This window comes from Chrysemys picta, chromosome 1 (assembly GCF_011386835.1).
Source record: "Chrysemys picta bellii isolate R12L10 chromosome 1, ASM1138683v2, whole genome shotgun sequence".
Lineage (NCBI taxonomy): Eukaryota > Metazoa > Chordata > Testudines > Emydidae > Chrysemys > Chrysemys picta.
Genome location: NC_088791.1, coordinates 49384973 through 49407213, shown reverse-complemented (window position 1 = coordinate 49407213; position 22241 = coordinate 49384973). Strand labels below are relative to the sequence as shown.

At 38.5% G+C, this 22241-nt stretch overlaps 1 protein-coding gene across 5 annotated transcripts in view; it reads left to right on the top strand.

Annotated features, from left to right (window-relative positions):
- Positions 1 to 18890: 18890 nt before the first annotated feature.
- The window catches only part of MDFIC (MyoD family inhibitor domain containing), a 120553-nt gene continuing 117202 nt past the window's right edge, over positions 18891 to 22241 (top strand). For 2 of the 5 annotated variants that reach the window (XM_065556262.1, XM_065556256.1), the window contains exons 1-2: positions 18946 to 19104; positions 19498 to 19652. In XM_065556262.1, coding sequence (XP_065412334.1) covers positions 19559 to 19652 — 94 coding nt within the window. In that variant the 5' untranslated portion in view covers positions 18946 to 19104; positions 19498 to 19558. Of the gene's footprint in view, positions 19105 to 19415; positions 19653 to 22241 lie in introns of those variants that run through there. The other 3 variants (XM_005312797.5, XM_042843644.2, XM_042843642.2) reach the window with 3 other exon arrangements.

The following is a 22241-nucleotide window of genomic DNA, read 5'->3' as shown; positions in this document are numbered from 1 at the left end:
TGCTCATAAACAGAAAACTAAAAGCTTTTTTCTGTAAGTGTGTTCAGTGTTTGTGAAAGGTGCTGGAGAGACAGTGCTGGGAACTGAAGTCTTCTCTTTTTGCACGGAATATAACAGAAGCAGCAGCAGTGTAACCATTACTACATGACCAAAGTTCCTTTACCTGAATCTGCCCGGTTATCAATCCCCTAAGTCACACATGCCCCACAAAAAAAAGCAATGGTTAAAAACATTAGTAATTTTATATCAGTTTATATTTGAATGTATAAATAATATGCAAATTTTTAAAATGTAACCAAAAACCAAAGAAGGGATAAGTCAACTTTTTTTTTTCATTGGTAGAGTGAAAAAAATCTGGTAGTAAATTATTTAATTTCATTATTTTCTACCTCATCAATAAAATTTTTTTGCAGCACTGAATAACAATCCACAATTCTTAGTGTACAGTGCCACCATGTTATTTTCATTCTGTCAACCTTAACTTGCCATTTTCACATGTTTACAGTGGTTCTAGATCCTGTCATCAGAACTGTCATCTGTCACATTGGTTAACTTAGATGACAATTATAGTTCTTTGATACTTCGATGCTACATTGGGGTTGAAATAAGTATCCTCTCACAGAACTCTCTTTAACTATTGCATAATAAGAACTTCTGCTCTTCAGCTACTTTCTTCCTTTCAAAGGCCTTTTCCTTTTTTAGTACTATAGGTTTGCCTTACTGTTACCCTGTCTCCCCTCATATTGATGAGGATAAAATACTGTACATTATCCTTTGCCACTTATGAGTTCTAGGCATTCACCTTCAAAAATGAAGATAAATGTAGAATCTTGTGGTCTACTGTAACATATCCTTCACACATGCAGAGTATGAGTATATCTAAAAATGGGTTCTAGACAGATACTTAGATAAACATTTATGTATATGTATGGTAGTCTATGGACTATTTCTAAAACCTTTGCTTTAATGTACCAGATTCCAAGAAATTACTCTGTGTGTGTGTGTGTGTGTGTGTGTGTGTGTGTGTGTGTGTGTGCGCACATAAAATTTTGCAAAACTGCAGTACAAAGGAATACAACATTTCAAATATTGCTATGCACATGGTTCAAGATTCTGATCTCATTTATACCACTGTAAAGCCAAATAACTCTGACTTCAGGACTGGTATAAATTAGATTAGAATTTGTTCTACTATAATTTAAAAAAAAAATCTACCTTCTGCAGATGACCATTGTTCAGATACGAATCAGCGGATGTCACAGGAAAGAGGAATTTAAGCCATTGCTTTCCTGGGGGAAGTCATATTTCTGGAATTTTTATGGGGAGGAGAGAGAGAGTGATGCAGGACAGAATCTGGGCCATCACCTTACTCCATTGTAAAATAAAAATACTTTACAATATATATTGTCTTATTATATTATAAGAATATTATAACTACCAGAAAATGCTAAAGAACTTAACTTGTGTAAGGTTTTTTCTTTAGTCTGTAAAAATATTGGGTCAGAAGTTTGAATGGTCCTTATGTGCTCTCAAGTGTTTTAGAACAACTTTTAAATCACTGACTCAGACCACTTCAGTTAACTCTCTCCAACTTTGTAGGACTCTTCTTATTTCCTTTGGTTGTGTGATTGATAAGAAAATATAATAAAGGTAACCTGGAGTCATAAAAGAGACTTTAGATATTTTGATACAGAAATTCACATTTTTCATGCTTACAAAATCTGTACAGAAAGAAACTTTTGACAGATGTACAATCAAAATGTTTTTCAGTTAATGTTGACAAATAATATGCTCATTCTTTTTCTTTTTAACAACAGAGGTACAAAAAGAAAATCTGATTAATGATAATTTAGATATTTCTGAAGATTAGATTTTTGTACTAATTCTTCCTAAATTTCATTGACTTTTTTTTTATAACCTATATGGGATAATTTTGCATGCCTTAAGCCAATATTTAAATTGGTTTTATTTTATCATTGTCTGATTTTTGTGTGGATGTTTTGTATCAATTACTCTTTTTATTTTAAATTGATGTACATTTCTGAAAATATAAATAAAATGAAAAAAAATATATAGCTTTTAGAGGCTGTCTTGATGGATTTATGTTTCTTTATCCCCTTTCCCCAGTTTCTTAGGGCAGTTTTTTCTTTGCTGTTCATTAAGGACATACACTATGAATATTTGTGTTGAAGAACAGGATGTTGATTAATTAGTCCATGTTTGTACAGTGCATTAAAAATTTAAACACTGTTTAAATACTTGGTATGATTTTTATTTCTGAAGTAGAAAATACATGATAAATCACAGATTGGGGAATGAGCCATCATAATGGTTGCTACCTACCACTCACTGTGACCAACATTTTGTGACCAATGTGCTCTACCTTTCCTCCCAGTAGTTCCTGATAGTTTCCCAAATTCTTTAGGACCAGAAGGATGAAAACAGAAGCTATTTTATGTGAGTGTGTTTTTTCTCTGTGAATTGATTAATAGTGGTTACTGCTGGTTAAGCACAGTAGTTACCGCATTCTTGCGTCAAAGTGTATCTCTTCTTTCCTACATAATTAGAGCCCAGTTTTGCTCCCATTTAAGTCAATGGTTAAACTCCCATTGGCTTCAATGGGAAGAAGATCATGCATTTATTTCTGGCCTGAACTCCGATTGTATCCTGGAACACCAGACTTTTGAATAGCTATGGAAACACTACTGCTGGAAGACACAATTCATAGATTTCTTATTGGTACACCTGCTTCACCAGGAGTGAAGTTTCTAGATACAAATGGGCTCTTTTGTTGCAGAACATACGATCCCAGCATGCTCTGCTTTTTGAGAGGACCTCCATCATCCTTTCCTAACTTTTAATCCAAAGGCTGATCTCCCTGATTCCAATGGGAGTAGGATTGAGCCACAAATGGTTTTAACAAAATGTAGGCTATATAATCCTGTAGCTCTTATACAGAAAAATCTCCAATTGATTTCCTTTCTATTATGTAAACTAATTAAATGTACCAAAATCTATTCTAATCTGACTCCATAACTGCTATCTGAGCACCTGCCAAGGTTAGGAAGTTAAACCAAAAGATTGTCTGTCTATAGGAATCCTGCTGTTACCCAAATTTCTGAATTGCCTGAGGCATGAGTGAGGGGATTTTCAGCTATCTGCTTTTTGGGCCAAGTGATCTTTTAAAACTCTTTGCCCCCACAGCTGTACAGTTGGGTAGGCTGTGCACAAAGTCAGGGCCTTTTTGAGTAGGGAAGACCAGGCCATAAACAATATATGACAGCATTTTTGGGGTCAGGCCATTTCCACTGGCATAATTAGGATGCACTGTAGTTGTCTGCTCTGTGCTTGGCTGTAGCCTGTGTTTATTTTTATTAACATCAAATAATCAATAATAATTCAAAATCAAAATAATCTTGCATGAATTTTGCATGTATTTTTAAAGACCAACCCTGCTAGGATCAATCCTGGAAGGCCACAGAGGAGTGTTTTATTTTGTTGGTTGCTGATAATTAAGGTAATTTGAAAACTATTGGAATTCTAAGCATATATGTTCTTCAAGAAAATGAGACACAACAGCTGTGGTTCTGGATTGTTACTAAGTAATCAAATACTATCTTTTTTTATTTGTAGTGTATTGCCTGTTTAAAAAAAGGCAACCTCAAACCGCCAAATAGCTGCTTGTATAAGTTTACATAAAGCTGTTTATAAGGCTTGATAACATAAAGTTAAATAAAATGATACTTTAACATTACAACTTTTACAGCATTTTCATTAATGCTTCAAAAATGGTAAGAATAAAATATATTAGAAATAGAGGAAGAGAGAAATGAATGAATTTGTACAATGTAATAACCTTATCCACTAAACTATAATGGTAACCATTTACTTTATAAAGGAGAAAACACTAAAATTTCAGTGGGGTTTTTTTCTCCGCTGTAACTTTGATAAATAATGATGTCATGACATTTACTTGATCATTGTACTATGCAGGATTACCCTCCCCCACAATAACTTAATTTCACTGTTCCTGCTGTATTTGGGGGCTTTCTTGGTTCTAGTTTCTATGTTATGACCTCTTAGTTTTCCAGCTGAGGCATTATTACATTTATGTTTGGTTTTATAAACATCTTGGGTTGTTGATATTTGATACTTGCAATCAATTACCTGAGAGAATATTAAAACATATTGGAGATACTGTCTCCAAAGTAATATTAAGATGATAAAATAGCTTATAGACTATGTATGAAATACTTGTTAATAATAATGCTTATTAAAGTAATACATCTGAACATACTTTGAAACTTCTGGCTGTCAGTGAGGTCACACTCATGTTAACATGCCCAGTAAATGTACAATTCTAATTGATTGATGTTATTGTTTGTTACCTTATTATTAAATTGCATTGCCTAATAATAATACTAATAAGGCAATCATCTCCTTTTTCCAACACTAGGTTTGGGCTGGACCAAGGTTATGAGCAGATTCCATTCACATCTGTTTTGATTCATCTGTTGAAATTGTTGGGGGGGTTGCCCAGATGGTTTTGTATACTGTATTATACCACTATCTTCTTGGACATCCATGGCCTCTCTCACCATGCACTCTTCCATAGAGAACAGTTTTTTTAGGCAGTTGGTGTGGGGACAGTCTGGCTACGTGGTTGAACCATTGTAGTTAGCGCCTTTTGATGACTGCAGGCATTCACTACACTTTCAGTCTTCCATGGATGTCATCATTCCTTAGTTTGTCTAGCCTTATGAAATCTAGGATATGATGCAAGCACTTCATTTCAAATGCTCCTTTTCTCCACACACTTTGTCAGAATGCATGTTTTGCATTGTATATAATCTGGTTTAAGGTTCCAAATGTTTTTATTCGGGCACAGGAATGTTCTGCTGGCAGCAAGTATCTGCTTGCCAATATCACCTTCATAGCAGTTGCTATGTGTTTATGATGGAGCAGAAGCTGTCTGCTTGTTCAAAATCTATACTGTTCATGACTACTTTAGCCTCTTTCTTGACATTTGATGTTACTATTAGTTTGGTGGTTTCTTTCATTCAATTTTAATCCCATTCTCTGGCTGTAGTGTACAGGTTAATTGCGGCTTCTTGGTTGTAGTGCTCCATAGGAATTATCATTAGGATATGATCTGCAAAGTCAAGGTGACTGATAAATTGCTCTGATATCATGCAGCCTCCATCAATATTCCTAACGAAGGTGGACAATATGCTGATTTCTAAATATAGAGCAAAAAGTACTGGACTGAGTATGTATCCCTGTTTGACTTCAGTTTTCACTTCAAATCACTCTGTCATCTGTCCATTGATTCTTACTGCATGCCACACTGTGCTACACAGACCACAGTATTTGAATCAGTTTGCTGCTAAAACCATACCACTTGAGGACTTGCCACAGATTTTCTCTGTTAATGGAGTCAAATGCTTTCCTCAAGTGAATGAATCTACAAAATAGGGGTTTGTTGAACTCTGTGTCACTATAAGATTTGACGAAAAGCATATTTCTGATCTACGCTGGAACATCCAGGTCTAAAACCAGTTTGTGATTCAGAAAGGATTTCCTCTGTTCTTAATACTTCAAAATTTGCTAAAAAACAATAAAAACACAAGAGAGTTTATAGTTTGAAGTTTCGAAAAATACAAACACTGTGGTGATATTTTTAGAATACAATTGGTGGACACTTTGCTCCTCTTTAGACCTAGAGGGCACAATAGTAGAACAATACTGGGCAAAGGTGAGAGGCATCATGCAGATCATGAGTAAGGAGGTTTTAGTGATAGGGTCGAATCCAAAAATAAAATACTGGGTGACACCAGAGATCGAAAATCTGTTAAGAAGGAAAAAGGAAGTGTATCAAGAACATGTGAAAGTTGAAGACTGTCCTGAGGTGAAAAACAAATAAATACAGCTCAAGAACTAAAAAGAAGAGTCAGACTAAGAAAGACAATTTCCAAAAAGCAATGCAGAAGGCTTTTTCAGAAAGCTTCATTACTATCAAATAAATTAACACCTGTATCAAGTCAGCTATGCGACACTCAGGAGAATAATATAACAGAAAAAGGATCAGAAGCTCAAAAGATGGAAAGAATATTTTCCTCGGCTATTGAACATGCATAGTCAATTTAACTCAGCTGTCCTTGAGACCATCAACTGCAAAGGCAACAATGAAGAACAACAACACATACTAGAAGTAGAAATTGAAACTGCAATCAAGTCCCTGAAAAACAACAATGCACTTGGTCCAGGTGGTACTGCCTGAAGTGTTAAAACATGGTGGAAGAGGAATGGTTATGCTCCTTTGGAAACTATTTAATCTCATTTAGATGAAGGATGAAGTACATGGAGAATGGCAATGCTACCACTCTTTTAGAAAGGTGATTCGACAGATTCCTATAACTACAAATGAATACATCTTATAAGCATTCCTAGCAAGGTATTCTGTAAAGTGATTCTCAGCTGAATGGAAATAGGATAATCCAGTCCACATATTTCTGATGATTACTGCACATATCATCTGCCCAGAGTCACTCAAGACTAGATACTGTCACACTTAGTTATCTTGAGGAGTATTTTCCTTGATCCCTCTGAAATCAAACAGTTGGAGTAAAAGCATCCAGTTCCCCAGCCTTGATATGAACCCTCCTGCAGTGCAAACCAGCATAAACCTAATAGAACAGCTGAGGATTCTTCTTGCATGGGGAAATTCCTGGGAAGCCAACTCATGCCATCACATCACAATCCTTGGTGTACTCAATGGGACTGCTTAAGGAGTACAGTAGTATTCAACATGAGTAAGAGTGGAAGAATAAAGCTATATCTTCTATGTCTTATTGCTTTAAAAGCAGGTCTGGTACCCTTTACTCCCATGACTAGTTACTCACATGAGCACTTGTGACCCTGGAATCCCTCAATGCCAGCTGGCAGAGGGCACAGCATACTACAACTCACATCAGGCCTGACAAACTCATTGCCCTAATTCACTGTTGTCACAGTCTGTATTGCAAGGGTGTTGTGTAAAGTATTATATACAAACAGCACTTTGTTACATTGTGTGATGTACGTAGAGTGTATAAAAAGAGATAAAAATGTGTGCTGAAAATATGTTCTAAAAATGTATTTGGCAGTCAGCACCTAAAGCTGCCTTAGACAAAGGAATGTGTATTTACCTCTCTGAACAGCTTGATTGCAGTGCACAGTGAAAAGGACATTTACATATAAGGTAAATAAAGTCATCAAGTTAGCAATTGGGGGAGATGACCACTAATGATCACAATGGGATGATAGAGTCTGCATCCCCAGGAAGTTTTCCTAGCTCTTGAAACAGACACAATTAACTCTGGGGAAATGTAAAGGGGGCAAAGAGACATTTTGCATCATCTATCACCTAGGGACAATGAGGAGCAGCACTCTCTGAGTTCATGGAGTCAGTAGCTGGAAACTGACTACAAGCAAGAAATCTGCTTAGACAAAGATTGTAACTTGCTGAAATTAAGTTTTAGTCGCTAGAAAGCATTTTGTTTTGTTTTACTTGTAACTATACCTGTTTCTTCAATTCTTATTTATTATCACTTAAATCTCTGTTCTTTGTGAATAAACTTATTCTTGTTTTATTATAAACTTATTTATCTCAGTGCTGTGTATTAAAGTGGAGAGTGAGTTCTCAGCTAAATGTACATACTGTCTCTCTGGAGGCAGTGAACTTAATCACTTCTGTGAGTGTGCAGTGAGAATTACAGGACACTGCAGAGACATATTTGCAATTGGGTTTCACTGGTTATTACCTGCAAGGCAAGGTTTGGACTGGCAGTAGTTTGCTGGCAAGGCAGACAAGCTGGTGTGTCAGAGAGTTGACACATAGTCTAGCAGCAGCAAAGCTCTCACTGGCTGAGGCTGAGAGAGGAAACAGTGACTCACAATTCTGAGTACCCCAAGAGAAGTGTCACTCACAGCACTCCAACTGGTTTCAGTGGCTCTTCTTGTGAAAGTAAATGCTCAACAATGGGAAAAGGAGTTCACATTCTGGCATTAAATGTACATACATTGCTCTGCCAGCTGAAAACCCTTGTATCTCTACAAGAAGCTAAAGATTTTGTGAGTTTTCTCTATAATTACATAGACACATTTATGGGAGTTAGGTTGAGCTTTTAGGCTCAACCCTGAGTAAGGGTGTGGTGCATAGCCATGCTGGGAAGGAACTGAGGCTCAGCAAGTGACAATTCCTCACCTGCTTCTCTTTTGTTTCTGGGGATTGGAGGGGCAGTGACTGACTGCTGTCTTTGAAAGGGTGCAGCTTACTTCCCCAGTCATCTCTGGCTTGTTACTCTGGCCAGTCATTGGCAGGAAGAACCAAGGCTCCCTGCCCTATCCACTTGCAAAATTGGGGGGAGTATCCAGAGAGCATGGGCTGTGCTTTGCACCAGATCTGGACCCAAGATCCAGGTAGGTCTTACTTAGCTGAGCAAGTGAATTAGGCAGAGCATAATTCTCCTTTATTCCTCTGCTTGGGCAAGTAAGACAAGGCACAATCTAATACCAATTTTTTTTTATGGAGACAGTGATGCAAATACTATGCATTATTTACACAAGTTCATCAGGCTCTTTATCTATCAGTATAGTAATATTGTCACCTTTATTGATCAAAATATTGTATTAGTGTCATACAATTTTGTGCTGTAAGAGATGAATTTCACCCTAATGGCAGAGCTGGGGTCGGAATGCCAGAAGAGAGAGAGAGAGAGAGAGTGTGTATATGTGTGTGTATAGAGAGAGAGGGTGGGAAAATGTTAACTATGTTTTGCAAATAATTTTGAAATAAACAATCATTACATTCAAAATTTTCCACAGAATTTTTTTATTCTGTTGAAAATCTGGTTGGTTGTGTTGGTTGGCTGTTTTTTTTTGTTTTATTTTTGACAAAAACATTTTGATTAGGTGTGTGTATATATATATATATATATATATATATATAAATATATATAAATATATATATAAATCATTAATGTGAGCTTCTGGCGGCTCTGCACTTTTGAGAATCAGAACACTTAGGTGCCGAAATGCAAATTCAGGAACACAATTGAGGCATCCATTTTTAAAATCTTGGTGATAGTTATCCCAGGGTGAGAGAGAGAGAGAGAGAGAGAAATGACTTTCTGAAATATATTGCAGTAAGAAAATAGTTCATTGAATTGTTACAATTCAGAACTGGTTTTCCTCAACAGTTGCACAGACATAAGTGAGAAACAACTCTACAAAATGGCAGAGGTGTTTGAGTGAGAAGCATGAGTGAACAGCTTCTGTGTGTATGTATAGTAACTACTTTTTATAAAAGATTTTACTATGCATTCAATATTATGGACTCATAATATGCAAATACATTCTACTGTTAATACGTATTCACAGCATAGCCATTAATGGTTCCAAAGGAGCTGTTACAAGATATGCTCTGAATATGTATTAGGAATAATACACAATATGTAACTAAGAGTATTCTATATTATGAATCCATAATACTGAATGCATAGTATTGTTAATATCCATTCATACCATACACTATAACAGCTCAGAAGGAGACATTATGGTGTATGTTATGAATGCATATTAAGAATTACATACAAAAAACTTGGCTAAATCTTTATGGGTCCCTTGATGTGATATCCTGATGTAACATAGTAATAAAACGTACAATATTCTGTTCCAATGCATTATTCATTCTATTTGTATAATAGGCATATTTTTGATATTTTTCATTTTAATATTTTGAAAGGGTTGTAGAGCCTTTTTTACATGGAAATCTTTTTGTGTGTGTGTAGGTGTGTGTGTAATTCTGTGTATTGTATTTTCACTAGCTTTACTTGATGGTGACAAATTATTAGTATGATACTGTTGTGAAACTGTAATGTAAGTACTTATTAAAATTACAATTGTATGTGTGTAAAATATAAATAGTGAGTGACACTGCATCCAAATATTTATTGAGTTACAAAAGAGAAAGGAGTACAGTCAACTTGAGAATCACATTATCTCAACTTTCTTTTACCTGTTATAGATACAAGTTACACCAAAGATTACTATAACTGGAAGATGTAGGTGAGGAAAAAATTGTTTATTCAGTTTGTTTACTTGGTGCATGTGACAGTGCTTTGTGTACAGTCAGCTGCACTGTTCTGAACTTCCTGTCCCATTCACTAGCAATTTTGTGTTGTTGCCCATTTGCTCTTCTTTCTGAGAAGATCCTTATAAACATCAGGGGAGCAGAAAAACCTTTAAAAATGTTCTGAAGGGATTTAATAAAAAATCATTATACAGTATTGGAAAGGGCTCTTTCAAAAACCTGAATGTTTATTGAAATTAAAGATTCTTATTGATAGGCTCTCTTTAAGGTTGTATTGTAGTGTGAAAAGTTGAATGCTGAGTATATGCTGCAAATAAATTAATTGTTGCAACCCAACGCCCTTACTTTTGCTTGATTCTTGAATAATTCTTCTTGACTTATTTGTGGGAATATAATGAATTGCTAGTTGACAATTTGTTGTGATGAAATGTCAGTTTGCATGCTTCAGTATGATTTATTCCTTTTTTACATGAGATCTATTACCTCCTTGAGTGAACTACCTGCTTGAGCTTGCTCAGAAATATCTGAAACTACCATAAACAATGCCATATGATCTACTTTGTTAGAAGTGGGATAAAGTTTCTTGAGCCAAATTCATCTCTGGTGTAAATTATTTGACTTCATTTGAATTACATCTGGAATGAATTTGTCTCATAATATTTTATTTTGCTTTACAGTGTATAATGTTGCTGACCATGTTAAAAGTATTTCTAACCTTCGCTGAAGACACAAAGATAATTTTATTAAATGCAGGAAAATTCCTTTTCAATACTCACTTCTTTTACCTTGCTTTTTCACTGTTGATCTCCACTTATGTGCTGTATACTCCCTATCTCATAGTAAATGTAAAAGAATACAACATCAGAAATTGTAAACTTCACTTGCAACGTCATATTCTTTTACAGAATAACATTCTTTGCTTTAACTTTCATCTGTCTCTCTCTCTCTCTCTCTCTCTCTCTTCCTTACCTCCCCTTTTTTATCTGTAATATTCTTTTGCTACATTTGGCTGTTGGTACATTATAAAGTTCCCAAGGTGGAGACTACATCTTTATTCTGTTTACATTTTGTTTTCTTATATACCTCTACCCCGATATAACGCGACCCGATATAACACAAATTCGGATATAATGCGGTAAAGCAGTGCTCCGGGGCGGGGCTGCACACTCCGGCAGATCAAAGTAAGTTCGATATAACACGGTTTCACCTATAACGCGGTAAGATTTTTTGGCTCCCGAGGACAGCGTTATATCGGGGTAGAGGTATATTTGAAATAGGGCTGTCGATTAATCACAGTTAATTTTTTGAGTTAATCGAGTGAGTTAAGTGTGATTAATCACAGTTTCAATCGCACTGTTAAACAATAGAATACTGATTTAAATGTATTAAATATTTTTGGATGTTTTTCTACATTTTCAAATATATTGATTTCAATTACAATACAGAATACAAAGTGTACACTGCTCATTTTATATTATTTTTATTACTAATATCTGCACTGCAAAAATGATAAAAGAAATAGTATTTTTCAATTCACCACATACAAGTACTGTAATGTAATCTCTTTATCCTGAAAATGCAATTTACAACTGTAGATTTTTTTGTTACATAACTGCACTCAGAAACAAAACAACGTAAAACTTTAGAGCCTATATGTCATATATTTTACGCTATAGTAGTCTTAGATGGTGGCTCAGCACATGTTCATTTTAAGAAAACCTTTGCTGCAGATTTGACAAAACACGAAGAAGGTATCAATATGAGATTTCTAAAGATAGCTACAGCACTCGACCCAAGGTTTAAGAATCTGAAGTGCCTTCCAAAATCTGAGTGGGATAAGGCATGGAGCATGCTTTCAGAAGTCTTAAAAGAGCAACACTCCGATGCAGAAACTACAGAACCTGAATCACCAAAAAAGAAAATCAACCTTCTGGTGGCATCTGAGTCAGATTATAAAAATGAACATGCGTCGGTCCGCACTGCTTTGAATTGTTATCAAGCAGAACCTGTCATCAGCATGGATGCATGTCCTCTTGAATGGTGGATGAAGCATGAAGGGACATATGAATCAGCGCATCTGGCATGTAAATATCTTGCGATGCTGGCTGCAACAGTGTCATGCGAACGCCTGTTCTCACTTTCAGGTGACATTGTGAACAAGAGGCAGGCAGCATTAGTTCCTGCAAATGCAAACAAACTTGTTTGTCTGAGTGATTGGCTGAACAAGAAATAGGACTGAGTGGACTTGTAGACTCTAAAGTTTTACATTGTTTTATTTTTGAATGCAGTTATTGTTTGTACATAATTCTACATTTGTAAGTTCTACTTGCGTGATAAAGAGATTGCACTACACTTGTATTAAGTGAATTGAAAAATACAATTTATTTTGTTTTTTACCATGCAAATATTTATAATAAAAAATAAATATAAAGTGATCAGTGTAGACTTTGTATTTTGTGTTGTAATTGAAATAATATAGATTTTAAAATGTAAAAAACATCCACAAATATTTATATAAATGGTATTCTATTATTGTTTAACAGTGCGATTAATCACGATTAATCTTTTTATCGTGCAATTATTTTTTTTCATCCCTTGAAAGCCCTAATTTGAAACCAACTAGGGTACGGTTATGCATAAACATCTTATGAGCACTGCAGTAAATGGTTTCACTGCTACCTAAATCTACCTTTCAAAAAACAAACAAACCAATATCCAGTAAGGTTCAGTGGCTAGAAGCTGAAGCTTGACAAAGTCAAACTAGGAATAAAGCATAATTTTTAACAGTGTGAACAATCAACTATTAGAACAACGGCTGTTCTCAGTGGTGGCTCGGCTGTTTTCAGTGGTGGCAGATGACAGAACAAGGAACAATGGTCTCAAGTTGCAGTGCGGGAGGTCTAGGTTGGATATTAGGAAACACTATTTCACTAGGAGGGTGGTGAAGCACTGGAATGCGTTACCTAGGGAGGTGGTGGAATCTCCTTCCTTAGAGGTTTTTAAGGCCCGGCTTGACAAAGCCCTGGCTGGGATGATTTAGTTGGGAATTGGTCCTGCTTTGAGCAGGGGGTTGGACTAGATGACCTCCTGAGGTCCCTTCCAACCCTGATATTCTATGATTCTATAATATGAGATATGGTGGATTTACTTGAAATCTTTAAATCAACACAGGATGTCTTTCTAAAAGATATGCTCTAGTTCAACCACACGTTTTTGGGCTTGATTCAATGGTGATTCTATAGCCTGTCTTCCATAGGAAGTCAGACTTGATTATCATAGTAGTCTACTCTAGCCTTAAAGTCATTGAATAACAAAAAGGAATTATATATTTTTTACAGTTTTCACAGAAAAAGGAAACTCATATAATGCCTCAAAAAATTGCCTCATTTCCCAAATTCATCATCTTGATATCAGTGGTAGACTACATCTTTTACACCAGCTCTGTATGAAACACAGGCCACTATCCTTGTAATAGTGTCTCCCCATTCCCACCCTCCAGCAGCTGTCTAGATCTGAACAATGATCATGCCCACCTTCCATCTAATCTCTTGAAAACATTTTAAACTCCCCTTCCTACCCATGTCATAGACTGTCATTATGGGCTGCAAGAGTATGCAGGGATTTTATTATCACATAATGAAAGAACATATTAAAATATATATGTGCAACAGCCCAGAGCTAAGGTTGCTGTGGTAACAGGAGTGGGATGGAGGACTTTGTCATATCTCTGTGTCCCATACCATATGTGAAGCGTGGTATGCACATTCTAGTAAATACCTCACTGAGCTGAACAGGAACTTTTTGTACCCTTGAATTTAAGTTATCTTTCTCACCAGGCAAATTTCTTAAAGCTATATCACAGGTCAATTAATTACAATATGCCAATCTCAACTGAGAATGTTTTTTGCTTTTATTCATTTGTTTCAAACTGTTGTAATGGATTCAATCTAAAATATGTAGATTCCCTGCACCTTGAAACTTGGCAGAATAAACTCATACTTTATCCATCAAGTTTATTGTAAGAGATTGATATGTCTGCTCCACATTGACATTTATGATCCAATGGCATGTTTTGAAGAAGTAGGAGTTTGCCACAGTGTACTTGGCTAAAATTTTGCAGTGTGTCTACTGGAAGAATTAGCATAAACTAGGAGTCAAGAAACTTTGAGTTCTAATCCCTGCTTTGCCACTGATTTGCTTTGTAGCCTTAGCGAAGTCATTTTACTTTTCTGTCTCAATTTCCTTGTCTGTGAAATGGGGATAACAATACTTTCACATCTACTTCACAGGAGTGTTCTGAGTAATATTTCTACATGATGCTGCACAGTATATAAAACTTCATATCTATACACCAGTTGGCTGGTATCCACTTTCTAGCAGCTGGAAGAAAGTATAAAAGAGGGGAAGTGACATCATCACTTGGACTTCTCCCTCCCCTCCCCATCTCACCTGGAAAAACATCTGTAAGAAAAAGGGTTTGAACTGGGGAAGTTTGGTCCCAGGCTGGAAAGTGGTCCAGTCTGTGTACTGAGGAACTGGAACCTGCTTGTACCATCTGTTAGGGTGAGACATTGCTTGATTCAAATCTTGCTTAGTCTGTTTAAGTAAGAATTTAGGCTGCATTTCTATTTTCGTTTCTTGGGTAACCAACTTTGATCTATGCCTGTTCCTTATAATCACTTAAAATCTATCTTTCTGTAGTTAATAAATCTGTTTTATATTTTACCTGAAACTGTGTGTTTTGGTGAAAGATCTTGGGAAATCTCAGCTCAGATTACAAAGGCTGATGAATATCCACTTTCCTATGAACAAGTGGCAAACTAGGTAATGAGTTTACATGGGCCACACCTCTGACCATTGCAAGACGCTACAGTTCTCGGGTGCAAGATTGGGAAGCTAGGGGGAATTGTCTGGATCATCTATATTGATGGTTCATGAGTGGCCAGGAGATCAACTCAATTGGGTGTGTCCCTGCCTGTGGATGGCTGTGTAAGTGCGGTGCCAGTCAGAGGCTTGTAGCTTGACATCAGCATCACAGTGTGAGAGGCAGCCCAGGTTGGTACGTTTAGAGGGCTCAGCGGTCCAACAGTCAAGGTTGCACCCTGGGAACCCCATCACACCCACCATTCCAAAGGTGACTTTATACATATAGTTTCTGGAGTGCTTTGGGATGCTTCAGGATAAAACATTCTTCCAAATAAATGTAAAACATTATCTGGATTGCTTTAATAAAGTTATACAAATAATTCCATAAAACGTTATGTAAGCAAATGATTATAGAATAGAACAAACTATAAATATCTTCGTAGGGGGGAAAAAAACATGTTAAGAACATCAAGTTCTTCAGAGAACTATCCACGATCACTCCAAGCTCTTTTTCCTGACTTGTTGTAGCTAAATTAGCCCCCATCATATTGTATGTATAGTTAGGGTTATTTTTATTCTTAACTATTGTTTCGACTAATTTGCCCGGTACCAACGTTAGACTTGCGTCTAATGTCAATAAATGTAAAGTAATGCACATTGGAAAAAATAACCATCACTATACATACAATATGATGGGGGGCTAATTTAGCTACAACAAGTCAGGAGAAAGATCTTGGAGTCATCATGGATAGTTCTCTGAAGACGTCCGTGCAATGTGCAGAGGCGGTCAAAAAAGCAAACAGGATATTAGGGATCATTAAAAAAGGGGATAGAGAATAAGACTGAGAATATATTATTGCCCTTATATAAATCGATGGTACGCCCATATCTCGAATACTGCGTACAGATGTGGTCTCCTCATCTAAAAAAGATATACTGGCACTAGAAAAGGTTCAGAAAAGGGCAACTAAAATGATTAGGGGTTTGGAACGGGTCCCATATGAGGAGAGATTAAAGAGGCTAGGACTCTTCAGCTTGGAAAAGAGGAGACTAAGGGGGGATATGATAGAGGTATATAAAATCATGAGTGATGTGGAGAAAGTGGATAAGGAAAAGTTATTTACTTATTCCCATAATACAAGAACTAGGGGTCACCAAATGAAATTAATAGGCAGCAGGTTTAAAACAAATACAAGGAAGTTCTTCTTCATGCAGCGCACAACTTGTGAAACTCCTTACCTGAGGAGGTTGTGAAGGCTAGGACTATAACAGCGTTTAAAAGAGAACTGGATAAATTAATGGTGGTTAAGTCCATTAATGGATATTAGCCAGGATGGGTAAGGAATGGTGTCCCTACCCTCTGTTTGTCAGAGGATGGAGATGGATGGCAGGAGAGAGATCACTTGATCATGGCCTGTTGGTACACTCCCTCTGCGGCACCTGGCATTGGCCACTGTCGGTAGACAGGATACTGGGCTAGATGGAACTTTGGTCTGAGCCGGTATGGCCGTTCTTATGTTATGTAAAAATGGCCATACTGGGTCAGACCAAAGATACATTTAGCCCAGTATACTGTCTTCTGACAGTGGCCACTGCCAGGTGCCCCAAAGGGAACGAACAGGTAATCATCAAGTGATCCGTTCCCTGTCGCTCATTCCGAGCTTCTGGCAACATACTTAACTTCTTACACATACATCTTTTAAGTTCAGTCATTTTGTTATGAAAAGCTTTAAACATATATTGTTGGGTTGTTAAACTTACTTTAAATTATTCAAATTGAAAAAATTGTATAACATCGAATTTAAATTTCACTAGCTGTATTTTTTTCCTTTTTATTTCTCATCCTGTCAATAAACAATAATGATCAATTTCTCTTTAGTAAGTTGCACTTTGAAGTTCTCATGCACCAGCACTATTAATTACTACTTATAGTGGTTGTCATTACATCTGTATTTTCCAGGAGATACTACAATTAAGTTAATTCCTATTCAAAGAGAGAGAGAGAGAAATTGTGTCTTGGATACCAGTGTGAGGCAACTGATTGCATGTGCTATCTTTTCAGTGATGACAATGATTATACAATAGCATCATACGAATGCAATCTTGTTCTAACTGAAATCAAATGCAAAACTTCCATGGGAATAAGGTTGGGCCCCAAAGCTGCATGGTGTTTTGCAGGCATATAAGGATGGCTTCTAACCCCAGGAATTTACAATCTACAATGGCTGGTTTGCAAACACTGCAGAGAAATGTTGCTTTAAAATGAAACTTCTGTCTAGAACACTTGAGCCATGTCTTTTAGTGCTTACAATATCAAAACTAGCATCCACCTCTCACCTGCTCTCAAAATTTTATTAATTAGGCTATTTTGTCCTTAGTCACATATTTCCTACTTAGTTGTGTTTTTTCAATTTCTCAGAGAGAGAGGTGAAAATATGCTTTGATGAAAGATAAGGTTCAAATATGGGGACTGAACCATGGTGTATGATCTGCTAGTGAGTTTAAAGGAAATTACAATTAAATCATACAAATTGCTTTTGTTTTAGAAGTTCGAATTGCTTTATAGGAGCATATTAAGGCCGCCAATCCTGCAAACACTTAATACGTGTGCTTTGTTTTACTATCAAGTATGGTCCTAATGCAGTCAATGGAATGCTCATGGTAATAAAGCTAAGCACATGCAGAATCAGGGCTAAGGGCTAGTCTACACTAGAAATGCTACAGCAGGGCAGCTGTACCGATGTAGCTGCGCCACTTTAGCGCTGCTAGTGCAGATACTCTATGCCAACAGGAGAGAGCTCTCCTATCAGCATAATTACTCCACCTGCCCAAGCAGCGGTAGCTACGTTGGTGGGACTGCTTCTCCTGCCGACATAGTGCTGTCCACACCAGGGGTTGTGGCTTTTCCACTTTTCCCTGAACGACTTATACCATAGTATCAAGTATCAAAGGGGTAGCCGTGTTAGTCTGGATCTGTAAAAAGCGACAGAGAGTTCTGTGGCACCTTTAAGACTAACAGATGTATTGGAGCATAAGCTTTCGTGGGTGAATACCCACTTCGTCAGATGCATTCCTTATACCATAGTAAGTGCTGGTGGGTACAAGCTCTAAGACTGACAAGAATTTCTTTTCTATATGGATAAAAACAGACCTGCAAGTGAGAGGTGCATACTGAAGAGGTGCTGGTGGAAGGAAGGAAGTGGTTTAGCTTTCTAGGTATCTGCTCTGTAAAATCTTTGCTCGTTCCTTCTTTATTGTGTGCAGACCTTTTAAATAGTTTTGTGTAAGTGTTTAAAATCATTAAAGATAATACATATCTTACCTGTGCATTAATATGTAAATGTTGCATTGATTTTTTTAAAGTAAATCTCTACTGTTGATGGAAGGCTTTGGGCTTTAGGGCCTACTGTGTCTCTGACTTTCGCAGAACAGTCACCTCAACCACGTTGCTACTTGCAAACTGGTTGAACCTGAAAAGTAGCCTAAGTTTTTCAAACCAAAGTGACTAATGTCCGAGTCCGAGGTTAGTCCTGTAAAGTGCTACTCTCCCCAGCCTTATGCTGCAGCTGCAAACACAGCTCAGGCATGAAAGCCTCCTTTTGGAAGTGGTGTCTCTCCCTCCCCCTCTGCTGCCACCCGGTTTGCTCAGGGCACTTGCAGGGTTACAAGCCCAGCATGGCCCATACCCAACCCCAGCCACATGGGTAGAAGGATGCTCCCAGTTTGGGCCTGGGGCCCATGCCCTCCTTCTGGTCCAGCGTCCCTGCCGCAGCCTCTGGAGAACCGGTCGGGCAGCGGGACCTGGGGAGCCGCCGCCCCCAAGCCTCGATCGCTGCCAGCCAGAGCTGGATGTGTTCAGTCTCCGGAAATGATGAAAAAGAAGAAGCGTTGGGGGGCGGGAGAAGGACGAAAAAAGTCCCCGTTTGGTGTGTGCAGCGCGGTGGCTGGAGAGGGCGAGAGCCCGCGCGGGAGCGGGGCGGGGTGCCAGGGGCTGCAGCGGTAGGAGCCCGGGGGCTGCACAGGAGGCAGCAGCCGCAGCTGGAGAGGGGAGGTGAAGAGGCGGCCGCACCGGCAGGGGAGATGCTGCTGCTGCTTTGGGAGCCTCGGTAAGTTTCCCCTGCCGGGGGGAGGAAAGGGACATCCCGCCACAGGAGGTGGCGGAGGGGAGTGTGCAGGGGCCGAGCAGAAGGCAATGCCAAGGCATGGCGGGTGGCTTCTGCTGGCTATAGGGCGTTGAGCACTCCCCATCCCTCGGGCGCCCCCGAGCCCCCCATAGCTCAGGAACCCCGGGGGCTCCGCTCCAAGCACTTTGCGCCTGTGCACCCAAAGGCACCCTCCGCATGCAGCGGGGAGGGCAGGGGCGGAGGGACGCGTCTGCCGCGGAGTTGCAAAGTTGTTGCTTCTTTGGGGCCGGCCCCTCCCCAAGCCCTCGCCCCGGAGCCGTGAGTGTGCGGCGGAGCAATGCACTCAAAAGGCCTCTCGTGTGTTTGTCCCTTCAGGGTGGCGTGTTAGGCTGGTTCGGGGGTGCAAGCTCCTAGGACGCGGGGAGAGAGCTGGCAGATGTCCCAAGCGAGGGAACCTCTTCCTCCGGGGCCTGACGGGCCGGCGCCTGCAGCTTCGACTGAACGCAGCCTTCTGGTCTTGCTGCCTCGCGGTGAGTTGCTTTAAAGTTTCTCTCCAATTGTTGCGCCTCTGATTGGAATGGTACATTCGCTGGTTCCTTCGGTGTGTGTAAGGAGGGGGGTGTTCAGCCCTGGTCTCTGCTGTTCCTCTGGACTCCGCTTGTTATTTAGAATGTGTCTCTGTGCAGCCAACAGAAAAAAAGTAGGTGGGTCTCACCCCCCACCACCCAAGTTGCTAAACGGTCACTTTCTTTCGCTTCTCAGTCTTGTGGTTTTGTTTGTAAGCACTTCTCTATAATGCCTCTCAAATTCCCAACGTGTCCTCCGAGCAGATTGAGGTAGGCAGCAGGTTTGTGACCATGACTTGTTCAGATTGGAGGTCACTTTGTTTTCCCTTTGAGGCTACCCTGAGATACTGCTGATAAACCCAGTTTGTGCTTTATTAATTTATTTTTAATCCACTATTCAAAGGGATGCATATCATTTGTTTTCATCTTAGTACCACACTCTCAGAATTAAATCTGATTTTATTTTTAGTTTGGCATCCAAATGAGTTGATTTCTGGAAAACCTTCATGTAAATTAGTTTGACGACTTATCTTCTGAAGATAACATACAGGAGGATGTGGTCATTTACTGTACATACTTATGGTCTGTGGCAATCAGGCTTTATCTTTTTCTTTTACAGCTGGCAGTTTTGATTTCAAGAATTCTGATAGCGATATAAAATAAGTCTCTGAAGAATAGAAAGGAAGAATCTAATTTAAAATTGCTTCACTTACCAGCTATGTATAAAGTTACACAGCATGATAACACAGTTGTACAACTGTATAATAAAGCCACCCTCTCTTCTTTGGCAACATCTTTAAATGAATAGCTACATGGAATCAAAGTTGAAGTCTCATTTGAGAAACCAGAAAGTATCCGAAGCTAAATAAAAATGTTCTGGCATGTAGAAATATTAAATTGGCTTATACTGATCTTATTGTTTTCTTGTCCTAGAGAGTGACTCATAACTGCTAAACAGCAAAAGTTTTTTTTTTTTAAATTAGATACAGAAGATCAACCATGCAGAACTGAACGGTTAGAACCATGTTTTTGCCAGAAGGACCAATGTCTGTAATACATATTTATTGTCAACATACTTTTTTGAGTATTAAGTGTCACCTTTATTGTGTCATATAATCAAATGTCCATACTGGTTAAACTTTACATGCAGGCCATACGCAGAAATTATTGAAGTTTGGTCAGTGAAATAATTGATTTAGGAACATGACTTTATTTTTAAGATTTGAGGCTTTGAATTGGGTTTTTGTATTTTATTAATATGAAATAAAATCATTTAGCTTCCAAATATTTTTTCCCAGGTCATTAAATAAAAAGCCTAATATGACACTGATTTGGCCATGGGCAAATTATGTGTAAGAAGAAATTTGAATGACATCTATTACATGTGTAACTATCATTTTAAAGGAGTATATGATCATATTCTGAAGAGCCAATGAATCACAAGCATTGTAAGTACTTTGATTTAGATTTGTTCACTGGTTGGGGTCTGTCACATACTTTGGAGCGTTCATGACTGTAAATGCCAGCCTCAGGGCATACACCTGTAACCGGTTGTATGTTCTATAATTAGATTTCACCAACCCAGTCCTGAAGCATTATACCAGTCTTACCAGGAAGTCACAGACAGTCCCCTTGGGCACTCCAGTCTATCGTGCCACCTAGGTGAGCTGGATTTAGTGATAAATGGTCACTTATACCAAAGATCACAAAATATTCAGGTTGTTCTCAGTCCCAAGAGATCAGTCACTCACCCCAAATCAGTTTGTACCTTAGATCTAACACCAAAGACAATGCCGGTAACCAATCCTACAGTGAACTAACTCAGGCTATATTAACTAAGAAAAGAAATGAGAGAGTTATTTACAGGTTAAAGCAAGCAGAAATATACACCAAAATGAGTCTATGGTTCCTAAAAAGTGACAGAGCTATAGTAATCTGTCAATTCAAAATGTCTTTCAGGGTGGACCCAGGGGTAACCCTGGGGATCTCTGCTTCAGTTTAGTTTCTATCACCTCGAGAGAGTCCAGACTCCAAAGATGAAAAATTTTGATGTTAGCTATCTTTATTTCCTTCTTTCAGATTTCAAAGTGATGGGACAAGGCCTTCTGCATGTAGCCTGTGTTGGCGTAATTAGCAAAAAGTCTTTGTATCGTGATGTCTTACAATGGTCCATTTAGTCTCATAGTCGTCCTTGGTGGGTGGGGGAACCACTCCTCCTGTCGGAGCTATCAAGTTCAGAGCAGGCATTTTTACAGTTATAAAGCAAAAGATAACCTTATAGCATGGGATACAGAGATTACAATAAGATTAATGCACGCAGCAATTTACAACCAATTTATAGAGTAGGGGTGGGCAAACTTTTTGGCCTGAGGGTCACATCGGGTTTCCAAAATTGTAGGGCTGGTTAGGGGAGGCTGTGTCTCCCCAAACAGCCAGGCATGGCCCGGTCCCTGCCTCCTATCCGAACCCCCCCCGCTTCTTGCCCCCTGACGGCTCCCCCGGGACTCCTGCCCCATCCAACCTCCCTGTACCCTGATGGCCCCCCTGGGATTC